General features: G+C 40.9%; 2 protein-coding genes across 6 annotated transcripts; one reads left to right on the top strand and one right to left on the bottom strand.

The window, feature by feature from the left end:
• The first annotated feature begins 728 nt into the window (after nt 1-728).
• dmtf1 (cyclin D binding myb-like transcription factor 1) lies at nt 729-11,494 on the top strand. Of its 2 annotated transcripts, XM_047389338.1 has the most exons (17): nt 729-830; nt 2,598-2,707; nt 3,496-3,579; nt 3,837-3,922; nt 4,171-4,267; nt 4,912-4,988; nt 5,060-5,217; nt 5,308-5,340; nt 5,423-5,532; nt 5,604-5,832; nt 5,909-6,060; nt 7,415-7,603; nt 7,696-7,775; nt 8,763-8,921; nt 8,999-9,196; nt 10,459-10,537; nt 10,626-11,494. In XM_047389338.1, exons 2-17 carry the CDS (start codon nt 2,608-2,610, stop codon nt 10,658-10,660), a joined length of 1,866 nt encoding a protein of 621 aa, XP_047245294.1. In that variant the 5' UTR covers nt 729-830; nt 2,598-2,607; the 3' UTR covers nt 10,661-11,494. The 2 variants fall into 2 exon arrangements, with proteins under 2 accessions (XP_047245294.1, XP_047245296.1); XM_047389340.1 differs by lacking the exon at nt 3,496-3,579.
• Nucleotides 11,495-12,471: 977 nt separating this feature from the next.
• On the bottom strand, nt 12,472-20,330 carry tmem243b (transmembrane protein 243, mitochondrial b). Of its 4 annotated transcripts, none has more exons than XM_047389349.1 (5): nt 20,180-20,330; nt 16,071-16,338; nt 15,846-15,896; nt 14,841-14,945; nt 12,472-14,304 (listed from the first exon to the last, which is right to left on the bottom strand). In XM_047389349.1, exons 2-5 carry the CDS (start codon nt 16,146-16,148, stop codon nt 14,185-14,187), a joined length of 354 nt encoding a protein of 117 aa, XP_047245305.1. In that variant the 5' UTR covers nt 16,149-16,338; nt 20,180-20,330; the 3' UTR covers nt 12,472-14,184. The 4 variants fall into 4 exon arrangements, with proteins under 4 accessions (XP_047245305.1, XP_047245308.1, XP_047245306.1 ...); XM_047389352.1 differs by lacking the exon at nt 20,180-20,330 and adding an exon at nt 18,230-18,346; XM_047389350.1 differs by lacking the exon at nt 20,180-20,330 and adding an exon at nt 18,091-18,329.
• Nucleotides 20,331-21,275: the final 945 nt, after the last annotated feature.

Here is a 21,275-nt window from a genome sequence, read left to right as displayed (position 1 = left end):
TGAGTAAATACAAACGCAGTTTTCAAATAATTATTTCATTTATTAAGGTGAAAGGTTCTTTTATAACCTCCTTAAGGCCTCTCATGGGAATGTCCGTCAACTGTGGATTATATCTCTTGCACTGTGGTTCTCTCAATTCCCAAAGTCTTAGAAATGGCGCTGAAAGCTTTGGCAGACTGACAAATATCAAATCTTGCTGTGACGGCCACCGTACTAATGGGCCTCAACCAGTGATCAAAATGGGCTAATTTAATCTGTCAAAATAAGGCTTACAGATACTCTTCAAAATAAATAGAAATAGGTTCAACAAGACACTAATGAACCAGTGATTAAAAATGGATTGTTATTACTTTATAAAAAAACCAACTATAGACTTTTAGGAATAAATGTTTGGCTTTTACATAGCGCAACTTATTCCAAATGATCTTAATAATGAAAGTCTTGCTTTGAATATTAAAATGTTTTTTATTTTTTTCTCCGGGACCTCAGAAGAACAATATTAATCTGTACTTGGTCACTATATGTTGGCTCACAATGTGCAATTATTTAGAAGAAATGACTAAGCATGCGACTTAAATGGCGTTTCCACCATGACCCAGGCACCATCAAATTCTTTTCAGGATTTTTTAATGTTTATTGTTAGTCCAAATGATCGTTATGAATATGTTAATATTTCATGATACGTGAATTTTAACAAAGAATCAAAAATCTATTAGCCTTCAGTTTACGATCAAACCTGGCAACCCTGTCGGCCTCCGTGCGGCGCTCCTCCATCCTGGCACTTTACCTCCATCCTGGTACCTCGAAAGTCCCCGGACCAAAAACAGGAAGTAAGTAGCCAAATCAAAAGTAAAATTCACTTTCTCTTTGGTGGTCAGGGTCCACTGGATGTTCAGGAGCAAAACCAAAACATAAAAATGGTCTTAAAGTCTTAAATTAAACTAAAACAGCACAGGCGCCACAAGCTAGAGCTTATCGACAAACATGGCGCCGCAGATTTTTATGTCGTCTTTCTTTTAGCTCGATGCTAACTGTTAGCTTCGATTCAAGGCAGCTATAATAACCATCGGTTTTCCTTATGTTGCGATGCAAATGTACTGAATATACTTCAGTGTTTGTACTTATTGCTGTATTGATATAAACTAATAGTGAGTAAACGCTGAGTGCTTTCTCAGCCCGACGGGCCCGCATTCCAAACTCCTCAGAGAAAACAACAAATTTTACACATTCTTTCTGATTTAGAAATAATGTAAACATATTATAAAGTGAAATTCACACGAGCCCTGCTTTGGAAGACTCAGTCTATAATTCGGCATGCATATTGTGCTTTAAAAATAATTAGTAATACTATTTATAATATTTCCAGAAAAGTATTTGTTCACGTTTTGTCAAGTTGAAAACAGTAGAGGGCGACCGCGAGCAGAGCTAAAATTAATAATAATAAAAAAATCTATATTTTCTATATTACTGCTTATTTTGTTCCTTATTCTGATTTAAATGTTCTCCATTGAATTACATCCTGCACTTTGGGACATGTGCTGTTTAAAAAAAAAAATACACAAATTCCCTAAAATGACCAATTTTTGTTTGCATTCTCAGCCAGGCCAACTTTATGAAGTCCTACATAAACAGCACAGCTGACCAATGTGCTGAACAGATATTATACAGAAGCATAAAAACACAAATACAATGAACACATAATAGATCGTATTAAACAAAATCAATTAAATCAAATGAAACAATTTCTCTTATTCTGGGTCAAAGGTCAGTGGAAAGAGACAAGTTTCACGAGCAGACTTAAAAACCATTGAGGTGGCCTGTCTAATGTCCAGTGGCTGACCTTAGTGACCAGGAGGGGCAGTGGTAGGGTAGAACATTCAAAGATTTAAAAACAAAGCAGTCATTTTCATATCATATCATACAGACAAACAGTCTGCATTATGGCTGTAAAAGCATGAGCAGATTTTCTCCAATAAATTAAGGTTTCTCAAAAATGAAATTATTTACAATAAATAAATAAATAAAAATCTTTATTGCATATTTAGGTTTTCTTTACAGTGTATCTAAGATGGAGCGCACAGGAATCTCAATTACATAGAAAAACAAAAACCCTGAAGGTGGCAACCAGACTGGTAACAGTGAGAAAATATTTTTACATCAGGGCGATAGAGCATGTTCTTGTCCAAAAGTCCTAAGTAGATATACTGAGAAATTACCACATCATGTAGAGGCAGCAGATATCCTATGGTTCCTGTGGTCAAACATTTCAATAAAGACCATTTTAGTGATTGTTTCATATTCTTATTATTCTAATTTATATTTTAAAAGTAAGGGCATTGGCCAGGAGTTTACTAATATTTGAAGATTTGCTGTTTCATTCATTGCACATAAAGCAGTTTTTGGTTTTTTTCATCCTTCTTTGCTCTTTTTTGTTTAACACAAATTGTAAATTTGTTGCATTTTACATGTAAGAAATCACATTTTCCAGATGCTGCCTCTTCGCTTAGACTTCCTGGTGTTTGTCGCCTGTTTCTGCTGCAGTAACACCCAGCTGTCAGCGAAGCAGCTGTTAGCTTGGTGTGTTTTTGTGTCCTCAGCAGGTGCAGGATGAGTTCAGCAGAAGAACCGGCAGCGTTAGAAAGCGTGAAGCCCGTCACGTTAACTCAGGACAGCGATGGCAGCATCATTCTGCACTGTCCTTCAAATGGTGGGTCAACAGAAACACAAAGAACTCTTTCTGAGCGACTCTCTGAGGCTTTGGTTTGGATTTCACAAGCAGACAACCCAGTAATGACTGCATTTGTTTTATTTATTTTTTAGCGGTTTAAAATAAAAAAATTTAAACCATTTTCAGAATTAGTTTTGAGTGCATTTTGACTTGATTTTCGACTGGTTTCAGATTATTTCTAGAACCATGCAGCACCCTTCACTCTTAGATGTGTAAAAAGCCTTAAAATAAATTCAGATTTTATAGCAGTAGTATAATCTCACACTGATAGAAAGGTCTAATGTTTCATTTGGTTACATATCTTACCTTCAGAAATAAGAATATTTGACTAAACTAGGTGTTCCAACTTATTGGCACCTGGTATTTCGAAGAGTTATTGAGGTCGTGCACTTTAACAAGAGAAACAACGCCACAACATCAGAGATCTGTCACCGTAGTTAACAGTGGGCATGTTTGGAGACTTTCAGCAGAGTCCCATCAGTGCCTCAGAACTGCTGGGGAAATCCGATTTAAACAGGAATCATTTCTGACATTATGCTGTCAGTAAAGGCTGAACATCTTTGCTTCAAGAAGAGAGAAGCAGAACAAAGTTCAGTGCAGCCTGGTCCAAGACGTGCTGGTTACACAATATCTGCTTCAGTATACTCTGAAAGACCAGTTAACAAGCAAGCTGTTACCAAAACAGGAAGCTCTTTTTCCAGGGTAAGATGCAGAAGATGCAGAGGACCAGCGCCTGGTAATAGAGGTGTGAATGTGTTTGTCTGCAGACGAGGAGTCAGAGCCTCTTCAGAAGAAGATGCGAGTCTCCACGGAGGACAACTCAGAGGCGCCTCAGTTCTCTGTTGTCACCAGTGAGATGTTTGTTTTTTCTATCTCTGACTTTGTTTTGTTCAGCTGAACATCTAAACGGATCAATTCAGGATTTCATAAGGATTAAATATGTGCTTTTAAATAGAAGTAGGAAGTTGAGCTGTTTTTCATCACGTGGGACTGCTTTTCTTCTCGTGAATCAGGCAGATCATTGAAACTTATAGTTTTTTTCCCACAGAAACTGAAGCCTCAAACCAAACTGATGTGAAAGTTTTAAAATGTCTGTTTTTACCATTAGTGTCTGAGAACGACGACAGCTTCGAGGTGACGATGACGGCCACAGCTGAAGGCGATCTCCCTGAGGACGGGGTCACTGAGATCGAGGTAGACATGGAGCTTCCCTCCTGCCGTCATCTAGAAATACGGGACCTGAAAAGAAATTTCCATCATGTATCGTTAACGTTTGTGGCTGTATCATGAGGGAAAGCTCAAGGGGTGTGAATAGTTTTGCTGTGTTCACCTGTTTTATAAAAGAGCTCTAAAAACCCTAAAGGTCACAGAGACCGCAGATGGTTCTGAGTCGGTAAAATAAAGCAGAAGCTGAAAGTTTGTTTTTGTGTTTGTTTGTTCAGATTCTGCACGAGGATAAAGATCAGAAGGCTGAGGTGTCGCCTGTCAGCCAGGCCTGGTTCACCACTAAAGAGGACAAAGACACGCTGGCCAACAAAGGTCCAAACTGATTATTTACTCAGTACATCTAATTTAAGCTGTAGCTGCAGACCTGACTGGACTTGTAGATGGTTCTGGACTGGTTGTGGATTTCTTGTCGATGTTTTGGAAACTACTTTTCAGACCAGGTGAAAAATATTAGACCAGCTTTCGATAGGTGGGAAATTTCTTATCATGGTAAGAATTAGAATTTATTTATCAGCGGCAATAAATTCCAACTAATTATTGTCAGAATTGTTATTTTTATAATTTTCTCCACTGTTGGCTCCATGAGCACATCCATAAATATGGAGTTTATGAGGCAATCGACTCCAGACAGATTCTCCCAGGGCTTTAAAGGGAACTGGCCCACAGCATCACAGATCCTCCACTGTGTATGCATTGGGCATGAGGTGCGTTTTCCCATATTCCTCAGCCTTTGTATCATCTGACCAGATCGCATGATTCCACTTGAAGTGCACGTAGGGTTTAGTCAACCCCATGTTTGTGATGGTAGGACAGAAAGGCTTTTCCCAAACAAACAGTTGGCCTGTAGATGGCATAAAGGGTTGTTATGGTGACCTGAAGGTCCCCTCCCTCACCTCCTCCACCGCTGTGCCTGGTCGAAGATGAATTTGACAGATGAATCCTCTGTTCCTCTTCAGGTCACAGGTGGAAGCAGGGAATGTGGTCAAAGGAGGAGATCGACATCCTGATCAACAACATTGATCGTTACATGAAGGTATGTCGCTCTGTGTTTCTCATTTTCCTGCTTGTAAACATATAAAGTTCACTCCTGCCATCTTCGTTCAGCGCCGTGGCATCCAGGATCCAGCGGAGATTATTTTTGAGATGTCCAAGGAGGAAAGGAAGGATTTCTACCGCTCTGTGGCGCTGGGGTTGAACCGGCCGCTGTTCGCCGTCTATAGGAGAGTTTTACGAATGTACGACGACAGAAACCACGTCGGCAAGTGAGTTCAGGAGGAGTCAGCAGGAATCAGACTGCAGCCTTACCGATTCAGGAGTCCGAGTGCTAATTGGTCCTTTTTTCCCCCTATAAGGTATACTCCAGAGGAGATAGAGAAGCTGAAAGCGTGAGTGAAACCTGTCAGGGTTGGTTCAGAGTGAAACTAATCCCGCTGAGAAGCTGTTTCAGTTTTAACCGTTTGTTTTCAGGTTGAGGGAAAAACACGGGAACGACTGGGCGACTATTGGAGCGGCTCTGGGTCGCAGCGCTTCTTCTGTTAAAGACCGCTGCCGTCTGATGAAGGACACGTGCAACACAGGTGCAGCTCAGGAAGAACTCAAACACATCCTTCAGATTGATCTGTGGGCTAAAGCTCCTGCTTCAATTCAGGTAAATGGAGCGAGGAGGAGGAGGGGCGACTCGCAGAGGTCGTGTACGAGATGGCGGGCGTGACACCCGGGTCGGCGGTCACAGCGGGAGTCTCCTGGGCGACGGTCGCAGATCGGGTTCGCACGCGCTCAGAGAAGCAGTGTCGATCGAAGTGGCTGAACTACCTGAACTGGAAGCACAGCGGAGGATCTGAGTGGACGAAGGAGGACGACCTGCACCTCCTGCGCAGGTTTAAGCTGAGTGTTGGACAGTCAGTGATTCAAACCGAACGCATGTGTGTAAAAATAACAGTCTGCTTCCTTCAGGATCTCTTTGGTGAGGGTGGAGGATGAGAACGACATCCAGTGGGAGGATATGGCGTGGGGTTGGAGCAGTGTGCGGTCACCTCAGTGGCTGCGGTCCAAGTGGTGGAGCATCAAAAGACAAGTCGCCAACCACAAAGAAATCCCGTTCAGCGGTAAACAGCACAGACTCTCGTTTACCAAGGGATTGATTTGTGGTGTTCATCATTTATTTGAAGCGTTCTTTACTGAGGTTGGAATGATTATACAATAAGGATCTGTGATGGCTCCATGAAGATTTCCTTTTAAATCACATGGGGGCAAATTTCTACATACAGGTTAGAAAGTTGCACCGTAGAAACATATTTCCTGTAGCCATCAACAAGCTTCTGGCATCATCCTGGCTCGACTTTTGGCTAAGTTGACTTGACAACGTTCCTGGTAGAGTTCATTGAAACGGATTTGGGAAGCCCGTTCCAGATCCAGTTTGGATGTGTGGTTGGGATCTTTATCCCGGTGGAACATCTGTCTAGCTGTTTGTTTGAGATGATGTAGAATAATTTTGAGGTTGACCTTTTTGAGATGCACCAATACCACTGCCACTGAATTTTAAATATTTTGTGCTCAACAGTCCAGAATGATGAAATGTGTAGGAACCTTGAGTCCTCCAGACGTTCTCCTGTACGTAGTTAAAACTGAAAGGACTTGTGATTGTGTTTTAATTAGGCCCCACAGCATGCTGCTGCCACCACCATGCTTGACAGCTGGTACAATGTTTTTACAGTAACTCCTCCTAACGTCTTGTCATCTTAGTCAAATAACTCAATCTTTGTCTCGTCTGAGCATAAAACGTCTTGTTCAGGGAAGAGATGGACAAACTAGCTTCAAACATGGACATTTGGCCCCAGCTGTAAATTTCACTTGAGCCTAAGGGATTAGATTATTCAGCAGGACCTCTTTCTTGGTTGGGACCCTCTCAGATCATGGGGGTTAAAACTGTCTTCATTGGGGACAGCGACATTGTTCTTCTCGCTGTTTCCAGTTCATGGCTGGTTCCTTTGGCTGTTCCTGACCATTCTGACAAATCTGACAGGGGCAGCTAGGGTCTTCTTCCAGACTTTGCGAGTTGAAGCGTCTGAATAACTTGTATTTATGTCTGTCTGAACTGATAACCTTTGACTCTGCAGTTGTTGAGATCTTCTCTGAGTTCTTTGGACTTTTCCATAGTTAGTTTCTCAGAAGTTAATTGTCCTTGTAAAGTTTTAGTCATTCAAGAACCTTCAGCACCGCTTATTGAAATCTTTCGATGAAATTGTGTCTATTTGAGTTTGTATTTATGACTATGTTTGTGCGGATCAGAGAAGAACCACAATAAATTCAAATGTGTGCACTCTGTTGTTGTTTTGAGAATCGTTGTTGTATAATCATCCCACCCTGGAAGAAGAACAGTTCCAGTTAATGGCTCAGGATTACTCAGACACCACAGCCTGTGAGTGATGTAGCTGTATTTGAGTGTGTTTGTTGTAACAGTCCTCCTGAAGGGCCTCGAGGAGCTGATGACATCTTCACAGACAGCATCTCTACCCGGGAGTCCCTCTCCTTCCTCGCTCCAGATCCGACTTGCCCGGTTGGACGAGAGCAGCGGCTGCAGCCCCGCCCCCGGCTCGTTGGCAGCACTGCAGATTCCCGTCCAGATCCCGCTGCAGATCACTCACCTGGGTGAGACTTGACCTTCCAACAAACAGAGGCAGCAGTAAAGATGTTGTAGAGATGTTGCTTCCTCCTCACCTTCTGTTTGTTTGTGTCTGCAGCTTCAGATTCGGCTGCAGCTGCAGACGGAGACACCATCGCTCTGAACTCAGGGGCGCTGCAGACCTTCGAGATCCTGCCGGTGATTCTGACCCAGCCGGGCTCCTTGTTTTAGATCGGAGATGTGATGCTGATAATATTTGAAATAATGAACTAGAAAAAAAACAAAAGACATGCAACCTGTTTAAAAACTCTTAATTTTAAACAGTAAACATGTAAATAATTACTCATGACATGATTTAACCACCACTGTAAGTTAGGTTTATTGACTTAATATACAAACTAACAGCTGTTTGCAGTAAACAAACCAAAAAAGAACAAGTTAAATAGCTCAGCTCAAGGAATATTACAACTAATTTCTCCAAAATAAACAAAGATGCCACCATTAATGACGACTGCTATCTCAAAATGACTCATTCAGATTTCTAATGCCAGAGGGAGCAAAGCAGTCCCGGAGCATGACTGAACCACCGCCATGCTTAACGGTAGACAGGATTTGGCAAATGTTTATGACTTTATGTAATATTGCAAAAGATATTTCTGTGGTTCTGTGGCAAAACTTAATAAGATCCTTGAAAATGTATTTGTTTGTGTGGGAACAATTCATTTCTATTATTTGCCTGCTAAATGTTTGAGAAGCACATATATATTTAGATTTATTTAAATTATTGAAAAATTATTTACATTCTTCTGTTTTTGTGTCTATAAGCTGATCCAAATATTTCGTGAATGAAACATTTTGGTATCATCAGCAAAGCAAACCAGCTGCTGCAGCTGTTCAGAACAGGTCTAATTGATGTACCAGATAAACAAGTCTGAGCCCAGTGTAGCGCCCTGTGGGACCCCACATGTGATTATTTTCATTATGTAAATAAACATTCTGGAGCATTTCATCAAGATGAATCTAAGCCAAATGTGCAGCACATCTCACATTCCAGTTGTTTCCAGCTTTTTCAATAAGATCCTGTAATCTTAAGGTTCTTTCTGTTGATTTATTTGTTTTCAAGCTCTTAACAATTTTTTACCAGATGAAGATTATTTTATAAATGAAGAATTGTTTGTTCTCCAGTCCTTTCACCTGCAGCCCACCGGCACCCCAGGAACATACTACCTCCAGACGACGTCCAACCAGAGCCTTCCTCTCAGCTTATCCAATAACAGCACAGTAACCCTGACGACAGGCTCCTCCCCCTCCTCACAGGAGCACATCATCCTTCACAGCCTGTCGGTCAGTTTCCTGTCCCTCTGGCGCCTCTCCGTCCTCCTCACTGTTTGTTTTCATATGTTGTTGTTTTTCCTCCTCAGACCGACAGCCTCTGCTCTGGAGATGGCGTCATCATTCAGACTGTGTCCTCTGACCCCGCCCCCTCAGAACCGCAGCTGGTCGTGGAAACAGAGGGGCGGAGCCAGGACAACCACCTCAATGTGCCGGGTCTCCTGGAGGATTCGGAGACGGTTGTCACGGAAACTCCTGAGTCAGTAGCTGAAGATTTCACAGAGAAGGTACGCAGACACAGGCGTGTTTATTCTGGGTGCTCAACATGCTTTCTGAATCAGTCACTTTAAAACATTGAGGACTATAAATGTGTCAGGTTTGGGTTATTCCAGCTGGGAGAAACATCCAACACCAGGTTTTTACACGTCCCATTTAGACGTGTATCACAATTATCACTGAAAAATTAATTTATTTCTGACCAAGCGGTGTATTTAAAGATGTTGTTTATTTTGCTGATTCTGGCTAACACTGAATAAAATTCCAAATTTATTTTCTCAGAAAATGAGAATTTTTACATCAGACCAATAGAAAAGGATTTGAATCCAGAAATTCGAACCTACAGAACAGAACAGTCTGTCTGTGTATTGTAAAGTATCTGCACTCAGTACTTGGTCAGGGCTCCTTTTTCATGGACTCCTGCATCAGTGCAGCGTGAAATGGAGGAGATCACCCTGTGGTTCTGCTTAGGTGTTCAGGAAGCCTAGGTTACTTTATTAGTTTCATGGCTTTCATGTCCTACCTTCTTTCCTTTCTTTTTTTCTTTCCTTTTGTCCTTATTCGTGTTCCTCTTCCATCTTATGTCCCCTATGTCTCTCCTTTCTTTGTTGTCCCTTCATCTTCCCTTCCTCATCTCCTAGGTTCTTGCCTTCCTTGTGTCCTACTCTCCTTTCATTGTGTTCCTTCTTTTTTTGTGTCCTACCCTCCTTCCTTTCCTTCTTTCGTCCTGCTGTGCTCTATCTTCATTCCTTCTGTCCTTTACCCACCTCCTTTCCTTCTGTATGTCCAACTTTCATTCTTTGACCTCTTTCTTCTTTCCTTCCTTGTGTCCCTCCTCCTTTCTTTAATTCCTTCTCTCCTTCCTTGTTTCCTACCATCTTCTCTTCTCTTTCTTTTTTTGTCCTGCTTTTCTCCCTTGTGTCCTACCTTGTGTCCTACCATCCTTACTTTCCTTGATGCTCTCCTCAACGAAAGAAGGAAGGACACAGACAAGTCAGCAGACTTCCCTGTGGTTCTTTAGGCCATAATCATAATATTTCTGTATTAAAATCCTTGTTTTTAATTGGTTGGATTTAATTTCCAGAGAAACTGAAACTGTTTTTAATAAGCTGTGAGCCACAATCAGCAAATTACCAGAAACGCTTCAAATGAATCACTGCAATGAATCTATGTTTCACTTTTTAAATAAAATAAGTGAAATAAACAACCTTTTTAAGATTCTATAATGAGATGCACCTATATACACACTATACGTGTTTTTATATAAATTCAGAGTCCTGTGGTGGATTCTGGGATACCGTCAGGCAGTGCGGTGCTCATCACGTCTTCCAACATCAGCAGCGCCCTGACAGGTAACAAACACAGATCTGACTAATGCAGCCGTGAGTTTCTGACGTCAAACTCTGACAAACCTGATGATCACCTTCTGACTGTCCTCAGATCCCATCTTGGAGAACCAGGAAGGTTCTGACTGACCGAAAAGGACCAGAAGAGAGTCAAACTGTGAGTTCTCCTCTGGTTTTTAACCGGGACCTTTGAAACGGATTTGATCCTTTTAACCGAAGCGTCGAAGCTTCTCTGGGAATCCCTGATTGAAATGTGAACGCAGCTTCGATCTGAAAGGTTGCGCCTGATGAACTTTGGGTCAAAACGAGCAGAACATCTGCCGGACTTTATTTAAAACCTCTGAGGATAAAATCATGTGGAGATAAAGAGGAGCTTCATGATGGCTGACTCAGTTCATTAAGGTCAGTAATGATGAGTAAAACAAACTATTTAAATGTGGTTTCATTTTAAATGATATTGTAGAACTGGACGTTGTTATTTTGATACATTTATATCGTCATACGCTTTGTTTTCTCTATAAAACTTCACCATGTGACATAAAATCTTAATTTATGACTGAATCTTTAAGCTCAAAACCAAATATTATGAAATAAGTGTTGTTGGAAAAAAAAAGGTTATGTTTAGGTTACTTTATCAGAATAAAGGGGATGTTTATAACTGCAAATTTGTGAAAAATGTCTTCATCCATGTCCAAATTGTTACGTTGAGGTTTGTGGTTGCCAAGTAACATGACGGGTATGAATACTTTTTCAAAGCAATGTAACAAACTTTAAAGACTCAGAGTTGAGCTCAGATCTATACAGGAAAAGGCAGAGAGGTGATGTAATGGTTTATTCCATAAAACATGGCATTTACAGGTAGAACCGTCAGAACCGCAGCAGCAGAACCAACAGAGAGGATGTTTCTGTCCAGAGCTACAGCTCAGTAGATGTTTTATCATTAAAGGAAATGATCAGAGAATATTTGGGTGTTTCTGGGTTTTGTTTTATTCCTGCACCCGAGCTCCATTTCTGCTGTTTTAAGGCGTTTTTACTGCTCTGCTAACAACAAAACCTTCCTCTGCAGTGAATAATTTACCTGAAATAGGACATGTTCTGTTTGAGCAGCGTACAGAGACGTTAAAAGGTCTGGTTCAGTGATGACTGCTTGTAGGACCCGGTGCTCTATGTCTGCTTTTGCCTGGGGTTTGCTGCCTCTGTGTGGGGCATATAGCTGCCCTGGGGTGATGCCTTGTGTCGGTCTGCTGCAGCTTTCCAGACCCAGGTCCACCTCTTCTTTGCTGATCTTGGGTGCTGAGTGTTGCAGGCCTTCTCGCTACTGTCACTGTGCACCTCCAGGTGACAAACACGCTCATATACACCCACTCAACACAAACACACTTATTTCTACACACACGCACCCACAAATTGGTACATAAATAATCCAAATGGTTGAAGGTTACACAAAAACAGGTTACTATTACAGCAATGTGGTCTGACTACTTTGACTCCAACTTAAGGCTGCAGTAAGCGTCAATCAAGCAATTAGGACTCCATCTTGAGAAATCCTTTTTGTAGAGTAAATCTATCGTGGTCCTTTTAGCCAACCACCTTCTCTATATGGTAAACCAGAGTCTCGCTCAGCTCAGTCAAGCTGGACGGAGTGTGTCTGTGAAAACCATATTTCAAGTTTTACCAGGGATTATCTGTTGAATCTAGGTCTGGACTTTGACTAGGCCATTCTAACCCATGAGCTCAGATCGAAACCATCCCATTGTGTCTCTGGCTGTATGTTTAGGGTCCTCGTCCTGCTGTGCTTCTGATGATCTGATGGTCTTCATTTTTTCCACTAATGTTCTCTTACAAACATCTGGGTCCAGAAACAGAACAGCTGCATTCGGTCACTCTGGATTTTATTTAAGGGTATCAGAGTAAAGGGTGCTGAATACATACGCACAACAAAATGTTCAGATTTTTATTTCTAAAGCCATGTTTCATCTTCTGTATGAATATGCACTAATGTGTTGGTCTGCCTTATAAAATTACAATAAAATACATTCAAGTGTGTTATAATGTGACAAAATGGGGGAGAAAATAGCAAACTGCTGCATCCTGAACCTTTTTAATGATTTCAGTTTGTAAAAGGAATGTAACAACCTTAATAATCCTCTCATTTTATTTTGCAGCTTTAAGGATTTGTCACAGAAATCCGTCACCACGAACTGCAGCTTTTTAAATGTGACATTTTGTCTCTAAGCATAACAGGCAGAATGACACCCGAGTCTGTTCTATTCTTTCCACTGAAACATCAGTGTGGATTTAAGGAAGCTACGAGTCCAGCTCAGATTTAAAACCAGCAGGATTAATAGTGTAAATCTGTTCCAGTGGCAGACAGTCCTGTGTAAAATTTTATTTCAATGGCTGACGGTAGGTGGAAGCGTCTTCGATCGGTCTAGACTGGAAGAACAAAAAGGAAATGCATCTAAAAAAGCAGAAACATAGCTACAAGCCAGCTTGTTTTGGGGCCACAGACCCGATGTGGCGCATGTGCCGTTTACTTGGTCCAAACTACTGTACTGACGTGTCCGCAGCCTTCCTCCTGGTTCACTTGATTCCAGTTTAAAGGAAAAATCCACCTCTTTTAAAACCAGTGAACTAAAAGAAGCTTTGATGTACAGACAAACATGAGATTTCCTGACCATAGAGCCTCCCCTAAATGCACCACCACTGAAACGGGGTATAAAATAATATAATAGTATAAAGTATTTTTGAATTGAAAATATAGAAGAAAATGTCTGATTTCACGTAATTTAATGCTAAATTTAGAGTCACCCCCTATTTTAAGCATTCAGCATCCTGAACATACAGGAGGGCAGGCAGCTGATCAGATGTCTTAGGTTTCCAGTTTTAGCTCAACCCAAACAAAGGCTGAAGCATCTTTGTGACCCTGAAGTCACCCAGTTAGGAAACCAATCCTGGTTCGTACTACAGACCCCCTTAAAGCGGAACATGAGGTGCGTTTCCTCTAAATCGGTTACATTTCTCAACTTACTGCAGTAAAACCTAATCCAATGTTAAACTTCAATTCTTTACCACATTTTAGACAAAAATAAATGACTTTATTCAGTATGCTTCATATCACTTTGACCCTCTGGCGCCCCCGGTGGAGGCTCATCCCAGTCCAGATCCTTTATTTCCATGCCTTAGAGGAAGGAGATAATGTTCTTCTCCTCCCTAAGTGGAGATAATCCAGTCTGGATGACTGGCCTTCAGCTGAATCAGCCTGTCTAAAACATAAATAATCACAGAAACATGGATGTAGCTGGATGAAAGGGCAGGTTTTTCCTCTAACTGTTCATTTTCTTCCTCATGGATCCTCACAGGAGCATCAGAATGCGGCAGCGCTCATGATTATTGTTTATTTGCATGTAAACCAGCCTGTTTGTGTGAACTTCCTCCTCTAGGCTGATTTATGGCCTCTTTCAGGACTTTGTGTTTCCCACACTGTGACCTCAGTGTGTTTACATTATTCCACTCACTGGAAGTTCTAAATCTCTGTGTTTTGGTCCCAGCAAGCCTCTCTGTGTAAATTAGTGTGTTGTTGGTCACGTATCGGTCCGGTTGTCCACGTTGGACCTCCATCTTGTCAGTTGAAGCCGCGTTGTCCCCTCTTCCTACCTAACGTCAAAGAAGTAAAGGTTGGCACATAAACACAGCAGCACGATGGTAGCCAGCATGTAGTAGATCAGCTTCCGGAATTTGGGCTCCAGGTCGCCCTGTCGGTACCAGAATATCTGCGGACAGGAGTAGATTTTACAAATTAGTCAGGTTTATCTAGTGTTTGGTTGCTGATTTTATTACATTTTAGAGATTTAATTACATTTAACTTGAAACTGCTGGAATGGTTTTCAGTCTCCAGTTTGGGAGACGATCCAAGGGTCATGTGAGTGTTTTTTGTTTAGGTTTAATCCCAGTGAACTTAAGAGTCACCTCAAAATGTAGAACAGATCTGCCGTGTCTGAGTTTGATGGAAAACAGCAGCTTATCTGCTTTATCAGTCAGTCAGCTGTGTATGACGACTTATTGACAGTTTGCTGCTGAAGAAGTTTTGTCTCTGTTATTTTGGAGTTAAAAGCAAATCAACAAAAATATTTGCTAAATCTTCAGAAAACATAAAAGACTGTTCATCAAAACCTTAAATGAAGTCTGGCTGCTTGAAAGGATTACAGTAATATTTACATCTGCAGATAGATTGCATTAGGTGCTACCGGGATAATTAATGTTAAACAGGCTAACGATTACATGCTAACACCATCAGTGTTTTAGTTACCAGCACTACCGTCGAGCCACATGCCAGCAGGATGCACACCGCGAAGAAGATGTTGACTGGCCGCGGCGGCATCGAGGGGAACACAAACGAGCCGATCACCGTCACCTGGGAAACAAGGAGGTTATCATTTAGTCTGAGGCTAAAAAGAATCCCAATAGTCTTAGTCTGGGAATGTGAACATTCACTGGAAAGATCTGTTTCTTTCTATAAAGAACTGAGAAATGAAGCTGCAATTTATCGCTCCTCTTTATTTAGTCTTTCACTGCTTTGCTCCAACTTAATGTTGATTCTTAGCTCACTGATTGGGTCAGAAAAAATAAAGCCTGTCCAGGAAGTTCAGCTGTTATGGAGGAGCTCCTCCTTTTATTCCTGAGGACATTTAGTGATTTTCTTCAGTACAAAGAGTGTGGGAGACAAGAAGGTTCAGAAAGTTTCTGTCCTGATGTAAATATAAAAGAACAGATTAAACTGAAGGATTTTCTTGTTACTCAGATACAGAAAGTAGTTTCTGCTCATTAAACACTGCAGGACTCCATGTGATAACCCCCTCTGACCCATGGGCATGCTGGGGAAAAAACCCACCAGGGCTACAGAGAAGCACAGTGGTGGTTCAGTGATGGTCTGGGACCGCTTTGCTTCATCTGTCAATTTAAAATCTGCAGCATGTACAACCTAAGGAAGGTCTGGGTGAAAAATGTCATGTCGTTTGAAGCTTGGACCTCATTGAACCTTCAAACAGGACAATGACTCCAAAGCCCACCAAGGCTCGGTTTCAGAAGAAGTCCTAGGAAAAAACTAGGGTGGCCATAATAGCTGCCCGACTAGAAGTCTATTTAAAACCTTTGGTTGGACTTGAAAATGGTGGCTTCAGCGTTTAACCTTAAAAAACAAGGACCTGGAGGACTTTGGCCCTAAGAAGCTGCTTGCAGCAATATCCAGTAGGGGTTAAATAAATTTAGGTCAAACTGAACTCAATGGGTCAACACCAAGCAGTGACAGACTCACCAGAACAACCACAGACGTAAAGCCTCCCATGACCATGTTGATGATCCGATCCTGCAGGAAAAAATTCAACACGTCACTGCAGAAATCAGCTGTTCTTGTTTCCTCAGAGCAAAACCCAGCTGAAGGTTCGCTTTAACCAGTGACCCATACAGCTGGTTTATTTTACTTTCCCTTCGGCACAGAAGCTAAAGCATAAACTAACAGATGTTCTACATATTTTCCTACCCGGGCTGACGTCTCGCCGAACAGAGGTCTGTTATCGAGGCCGCTGGTGCCGTACGTCCTGGTGGAGAACTCATCCATGGCGGTGGCGGCAGAAGCTCGATCACCACCGACCAATCCCGTCTCAGCAGCGCCGCCTCCTGGAATTGTTCGGCCACTGCGGTGTGCTCATTTCCAGCCCTCTTCTGCTGCTAAGTGTCGGGGAATCCGTCAGTGTGCACCATCAGGTGGAGACATGACGGAGGCTGGACTGGTAGGAGGCTCAGTTCACCTGAGATAGAAAAGGACATTTTTTACTGGGTTCAGACCGCAGGAGCAAGATTCAGGTTTGCAAACAGACAGAAACTGAGATATAACTAGGAACCTGTTGACAAAACAGTTTGGGAATCTGTTCCTGCATCTTTATCATTAAAATTACAGACTTTTCAATTCTTTACACTCATGTTAAAACATAAAATACTAAAGTTCACCACAAATTTATGGCCGATATTTCTGCAGTGGCTGGGATTTAAATACGAAACCTGGAAAAACAGAAAGAAAGGAGGGGAGGATGGAAGTAAATAAGGACATAAGGAAGGAAAGAAAGGGAACATTGCAAGGAAGGATGAGGATGGAAGTACAAGAAAATAAAGATGGAAAAAAAATAGGAATAAAGTTACTGAGGAGGAAAAAGCTTGGGATAGAAGTAGAATACAAAAGAAAAGGTGATAGTTTATAAAGAAGAAAGGAGACAAAGAAGGACAAGGAAGAAAACAGAAAGGCCTAATTTTCCATTTTTTATGTTTTTTTATTACAAAAAATAATAATTCAAGATAAAAGGTTGGAGTAAATGCATAGTAAAATTCTGCTGATTATGTTTGTTTTTAGTTAAATTCTGGGTTCTGCCGTGTTAAAACACATGTGACCAGGACAGGTCAAAGATTCTGGTTCTCCTTGCTGGCGCTGGCTTACGACAGACCCGAAGCAAACAGAGAAAGAGATTTCACTGAACTTCCTTCTGCTTCACTTCCTGTTTTCTTCAGCAGTGATAAACCACGGATGAATAGAGGAAGCTCAAATCAGAGCAACTTTCTTCACACCAAGTCTTCCTAGATGACAGCAGTCTGACGCGCTGCGAAGCAGAATCCAGATCTCTAATTATTTAGGTACCGTGCACTCAGGCCCACATTCCTGTCATATATTTAGGACACTTGTTGTTTAACACACCGTCAAAAAGTTTCAGAACATAGAAAAAATATTTAGCAGGTTTCCTTTTACTTTCACATCACAAATGTGCACCATGTTGGTCTGTGTCATGAAATCGCAGCAGGTTTCAGGGGTGTGATTACTTTTCCAAGGTCCTGTATGCAAGCTTCTAGAAACCAGAGTCCAAATCCGCCATGTGATGATGTTCTGGTCATGCAAACTGACCCATGATGTGATCATTGACATTAAGGTTTTTGTGGTTCTTTTTATTCTTCTGAAACGCTGATGGTTAAATGAACTAGTTCCCGTTTCTTCTGTGGGTTTGGTGAACTTTGAACATGAAATCAGTCAGTTTAATTTGTGCAAGCTGAGGAGATGAGAAGATCTGCTTTGATGGAAACTTTCAGCTCTGTCTGATAAAGTTCGGAGGGTGTGGCGCTGCACTGACAATGCCGTCAAAAAATCTCACAAACCGAGTCGGTTCTGTCATCTTTGGTCGGTTTTTTAACATATTACTGACGATATATACTCATTTATAGCATGTTTAACGTCTTAAAATGAGCAGCTCGCATCCAAACGTCTCTCCTTGTCATTCACGAGAAAGAACAAACCACACAGCAGCTTTAAAAGTTTATTATTGCAACCTTCTTAAGTCAGGAAATTGGTTCAGGAAACAGCAACGTGACCCCGTCTCGACTCTACAGCTAAAAACATTCAACGGTTTCCCTAAACATATTTTCACCTTTTATCAGGCTGAAAGAAAAGCTAAACACCAACTTGTTTTACATCTTTTTACTACAAATGTCACCGAGCGCCCAATAAAATGTTAGATTCTTACCTTTTCTGTCATCTGTCACTTGATCTACCTTTTTAAAGCAGTCAACACTGTTCCTCTTAAACCCATCCTGCTCCTGCAGGTTGGATCAGATTAACCCTCATATTTCCATAACTGTTTCAGAAAAGCACCCATACCGAACCTGCTTACATCCCGTTTCTGTCAGCGCACCTGGCGTCACCAGCGTACATTTAGACCAAACAAGACATGTTCCTCTCAGTAAAAACAACCCAAAGAGAGGAGTGACGCTTCGACCTGCTTGAAAAGTCATGCAGCTGTGTTCATTTCCTCTTGTTCTGGCTGAGAAGACAGGAGAAAAAGGAAAGAACACCCTCACAGAGCTTTATCAGCAGAAAAAACCTCAGTTCACAGTGAAAACAAAAGGCTCATTATAAACTAGAATAAACCTGGCCTAAAGCTGCATTCCTCCGCCGCCTTGTGATTCACTAGGCTTCTTAAACTGAGCCCACAGAGAGAAACATTTCAGACAAAATGATCCAACATGGTAGTAATACACCAGGAGATAACCCCAGAGATCCAGAGGCGAAGGAAAACATCTAAAACATTGTTATTGTCCTTCATGAGTCGAATCAGGCTGGACCTCTGCATCAGTATCAAACCTTTATGGGCAAAGAGCAGAAACTTTATTCTTTAGTAAGAATTTAGCACTAATAAAACTAACATACATTTCTTTGTTGATTTATTTATTGAGTAAAACAGGAGGCTTTGAAATTACCCAACATATTTGTTTTTTTTCTCAAATCTAGCAACTCTGGAAGTAGAAATGCAACAATAAGGCTTTTTCTTCAGGTTTTCTTTCTATTCTGACCCACCGATTCTGGGTTTAGGACTGTAACATAAAACAGAACAAATATTCTGCAGCTTCTTTGATAGAGGTAGTTTTAAATCCAACTAAATGATTATCCTCATTTCTTCACCAAAGAAAATGACAGGATTTGGTCATTTTGATGCATTTAATAAAAGGAGAAGCAAAAATGCTGATCGGTAATCAGCAGCTAAGATAATAGTCGATCGTTGGAAAAATTGACCGATTCCAATCGCTGGCCGATTTCATTTCCTGTTGCCGTTTTGAGAATTTCCAATGATAATGTAAAGATACCCAGAATATGGTTTTATTATTTTATGTTATTTAAATAAACCTGACAGACAAAGTCTCTCTTCAGCTGCAGATTTCCAGCAGACGCCTGGAGGCTTTGGGTCAAAACTGATGGATATTTGAAACTGTTCATACTAAAGACGAATAACCCCACAGCATGATGCTGCCACCACCATGTTAGACGGTGGAAATTAAGTTATTTTTGTTTATTTTTCACTTCCAAATTGGGACCCAATTTTCGTTTTAGTGTGAATTGCTCTGTTAAAATTTCACTTTAAAAAGATAGAAAATGATTGAAAATTATATTTAATGGTCTCCGTTGTTTACATCTAATAAATCTGGAATTGTAACTGGTTAATTCGACTTTTTAATGCCACTAAACACATAATCTGCATCCAAACTCTGGTTTAAAGTGTATTTTTCTTTAAGATTACATTTAATTAAGTGGCCCTTTTTAAGCAACAGAAAGCAGAAAACTTCTGAGATACTAATGAAAAGAACTGAATATCTACGGTTTGGAGTAAAAAAATAAATGCCTAGATGAGTAAGTGTTGCTGAAGAATAATAATAGATTTAAACGAGTAATGTGAGACACTAAATTTCTACATCAAGTAAAATATCTGATTTCCATCTTTTTTTCTGTAAACATTTTAACAGTTAGCTTGAATCAAACGCAGCTTATCTACTTAAAGATAGCTTTGTTTGTTTAAAAGCATAAGAACCCTCATCTACCCCATTATGACTGGTTTTTATCTTAAGTTTACGTTGGAAACATTAGTTATTAATGTTAAACCAACTAAGAATAAAGCAGTAAAGTATCCCTAACAGCTAACCTGAGATTTACCAGTTACTGGCTAACTCACAGCAGGCTAACGAAGCTACGCTAACAGAGCAGACGCTCGGAAAGAGTCAAAACAATCAGTGAAAAGAACCAAACCAGCCGCAAACCTCTCGATCCAGTCGGGTTTCACTCACCTCACAGCTTCCGAGTGGGTTCGAGTGGAAACATGGCTTCACAGAAGGTCAGAGTTAAAGGGAATAAGCCCCGGTAGCCCCCGTTTTCAAGCTCCTTAATGGTGACTTCACTTTAACTGTTGAGCCGACCGAGAGGCGTTCAGGGACGCAGGCAAGCTCGGGAAATCTCAGTACAACTGACATTAAAGTAAAACGTACTCCAGCGTCACGTTTATAACTTTGTTTACTTATATAGATATTTTTTATTATTATACTTAGATAGATTGATCTAGTGTTTAAACATAGTTGCCCTTGTTGAGTACAGTAGGCTATAACTTGAAGCTGAACTGGCTGCAATGCAGGAATGTCAGCTGTTGGGCTTCATTTCTAATTAAAGCCAACAACCTTGAAATACATCAATACAATACATTTCTACATCAAGTAAGCAATCTTCATGTGGGAGAGGCGGTAGAGTCCGTGCATAATCTCCCCCATTGAAGTTCCTATCACATGAAGAGAGTGTGACAGGCCCAGAGGTTAAACCCAGCAAGAAAAAACTAATCTTTAGTCCCATATAGAGTCACGAGACGACTGAACAGGCATGAAATGTCTCTAATATATAGATAACAACACTTATGTGTCACATGGTCACAGAAAACAATACTGCACAGATATGTACCGTTTTATGCCATTTACCATCCATTATGTACAGAACTGAAAATTAAACACAATCTCGGTGTTCAGTGGGGATGAGAGTTGTTTGAGTGAACAAACTTTATTATTACAATATATTTAGCATTTTAGAATATAAAATGAATGTGGCCTCCTCCTGGGGTAAAACATTAATAATGTAACTTTGTAAACTCCGACAAATAAATGTAAACAAGCAAAATCCCTGAAAAGTGCTGGACTAAATCGATCAAGATAGTCGATATTCTTAATCATTTCTAATCTGTAGCTGATCGTGAATTTTCACCTTTTTCGCTTGGATTGCAGTTATGTTTGCTCAGCATAATTTACATGCCGACAAGGAGCTCAAGTGGAGGTTAAGCTTCAGTCCAGCTTCTAACAAAGCTGATTAAAACTAACAAGGTTGGCTTCTTTTTCCATATTTCTG

The sequence above is a fragment of the Girardinichthys multiradiatus genome, chromosome 17 (genome assembly GCF_021462225.1).
Source record: "Girardinichthys multiradiatus isolate DD_20200921_A chromosome 17, DD_fGirMul_XY1, whole genome shotgun sequence".
NCBI lineage: Eukaryota > Metazoa > Chordata > Actinopteri > Cyprinodontiformes > Goodeidae > Girardinichthys > Girardinichthys multiradiatus.
Note: the sequence above shows the minus strand (reverse complement) of the source record. Positions and strands in the feature narration are given on the sequence as shown.

Bases quoted from the DNA above. Each gene is read 5' to 3' on its own strand.
- tmem243b (XM_047389349.1), bottom strand. From the start codon at position 16,148: ATGGATGAGTTCTCCACCAGGACGTACGGCACCAGCGGCCTCGATAAC. The intron at 15,897-16,070 runs GTAGGAAAATAT...TTTTTCCTGCAG, and splicing joins TCGGCGAGACGTCAGCCCGG to GATCGGATCATCAACATGGT. The intron at 14,305-14,840 runs GTAACTAAAACA...TCCTGTCCGCAG, and splicing joins GTGGCTCGACGGTAGTGCTG to ATATTCTGGTACCGACAGGG.
- dmtf1 (XM_047389338.1), top strand. From the start codon at position 2,608: ATGAGTTCAGCAGAAGAACCGGCAGCGTTAGAAAGCGTGAAGCCCGTC. The intron at 4,268-4,911 runs GTCCAAACTGAT...GTTCCTCTTCAG, and splicing joins AGACACGCTGGCCAACAAAG to GTCACAGGTGGAAGCAGGGA. The intron at 4,989-5,059 runs GTATGTCGCTCT...ATCTTCGTTCAG, and splicing joins ACATTGATCGTTACATGAAG to CGCCGTGGCATCCAGGATCC.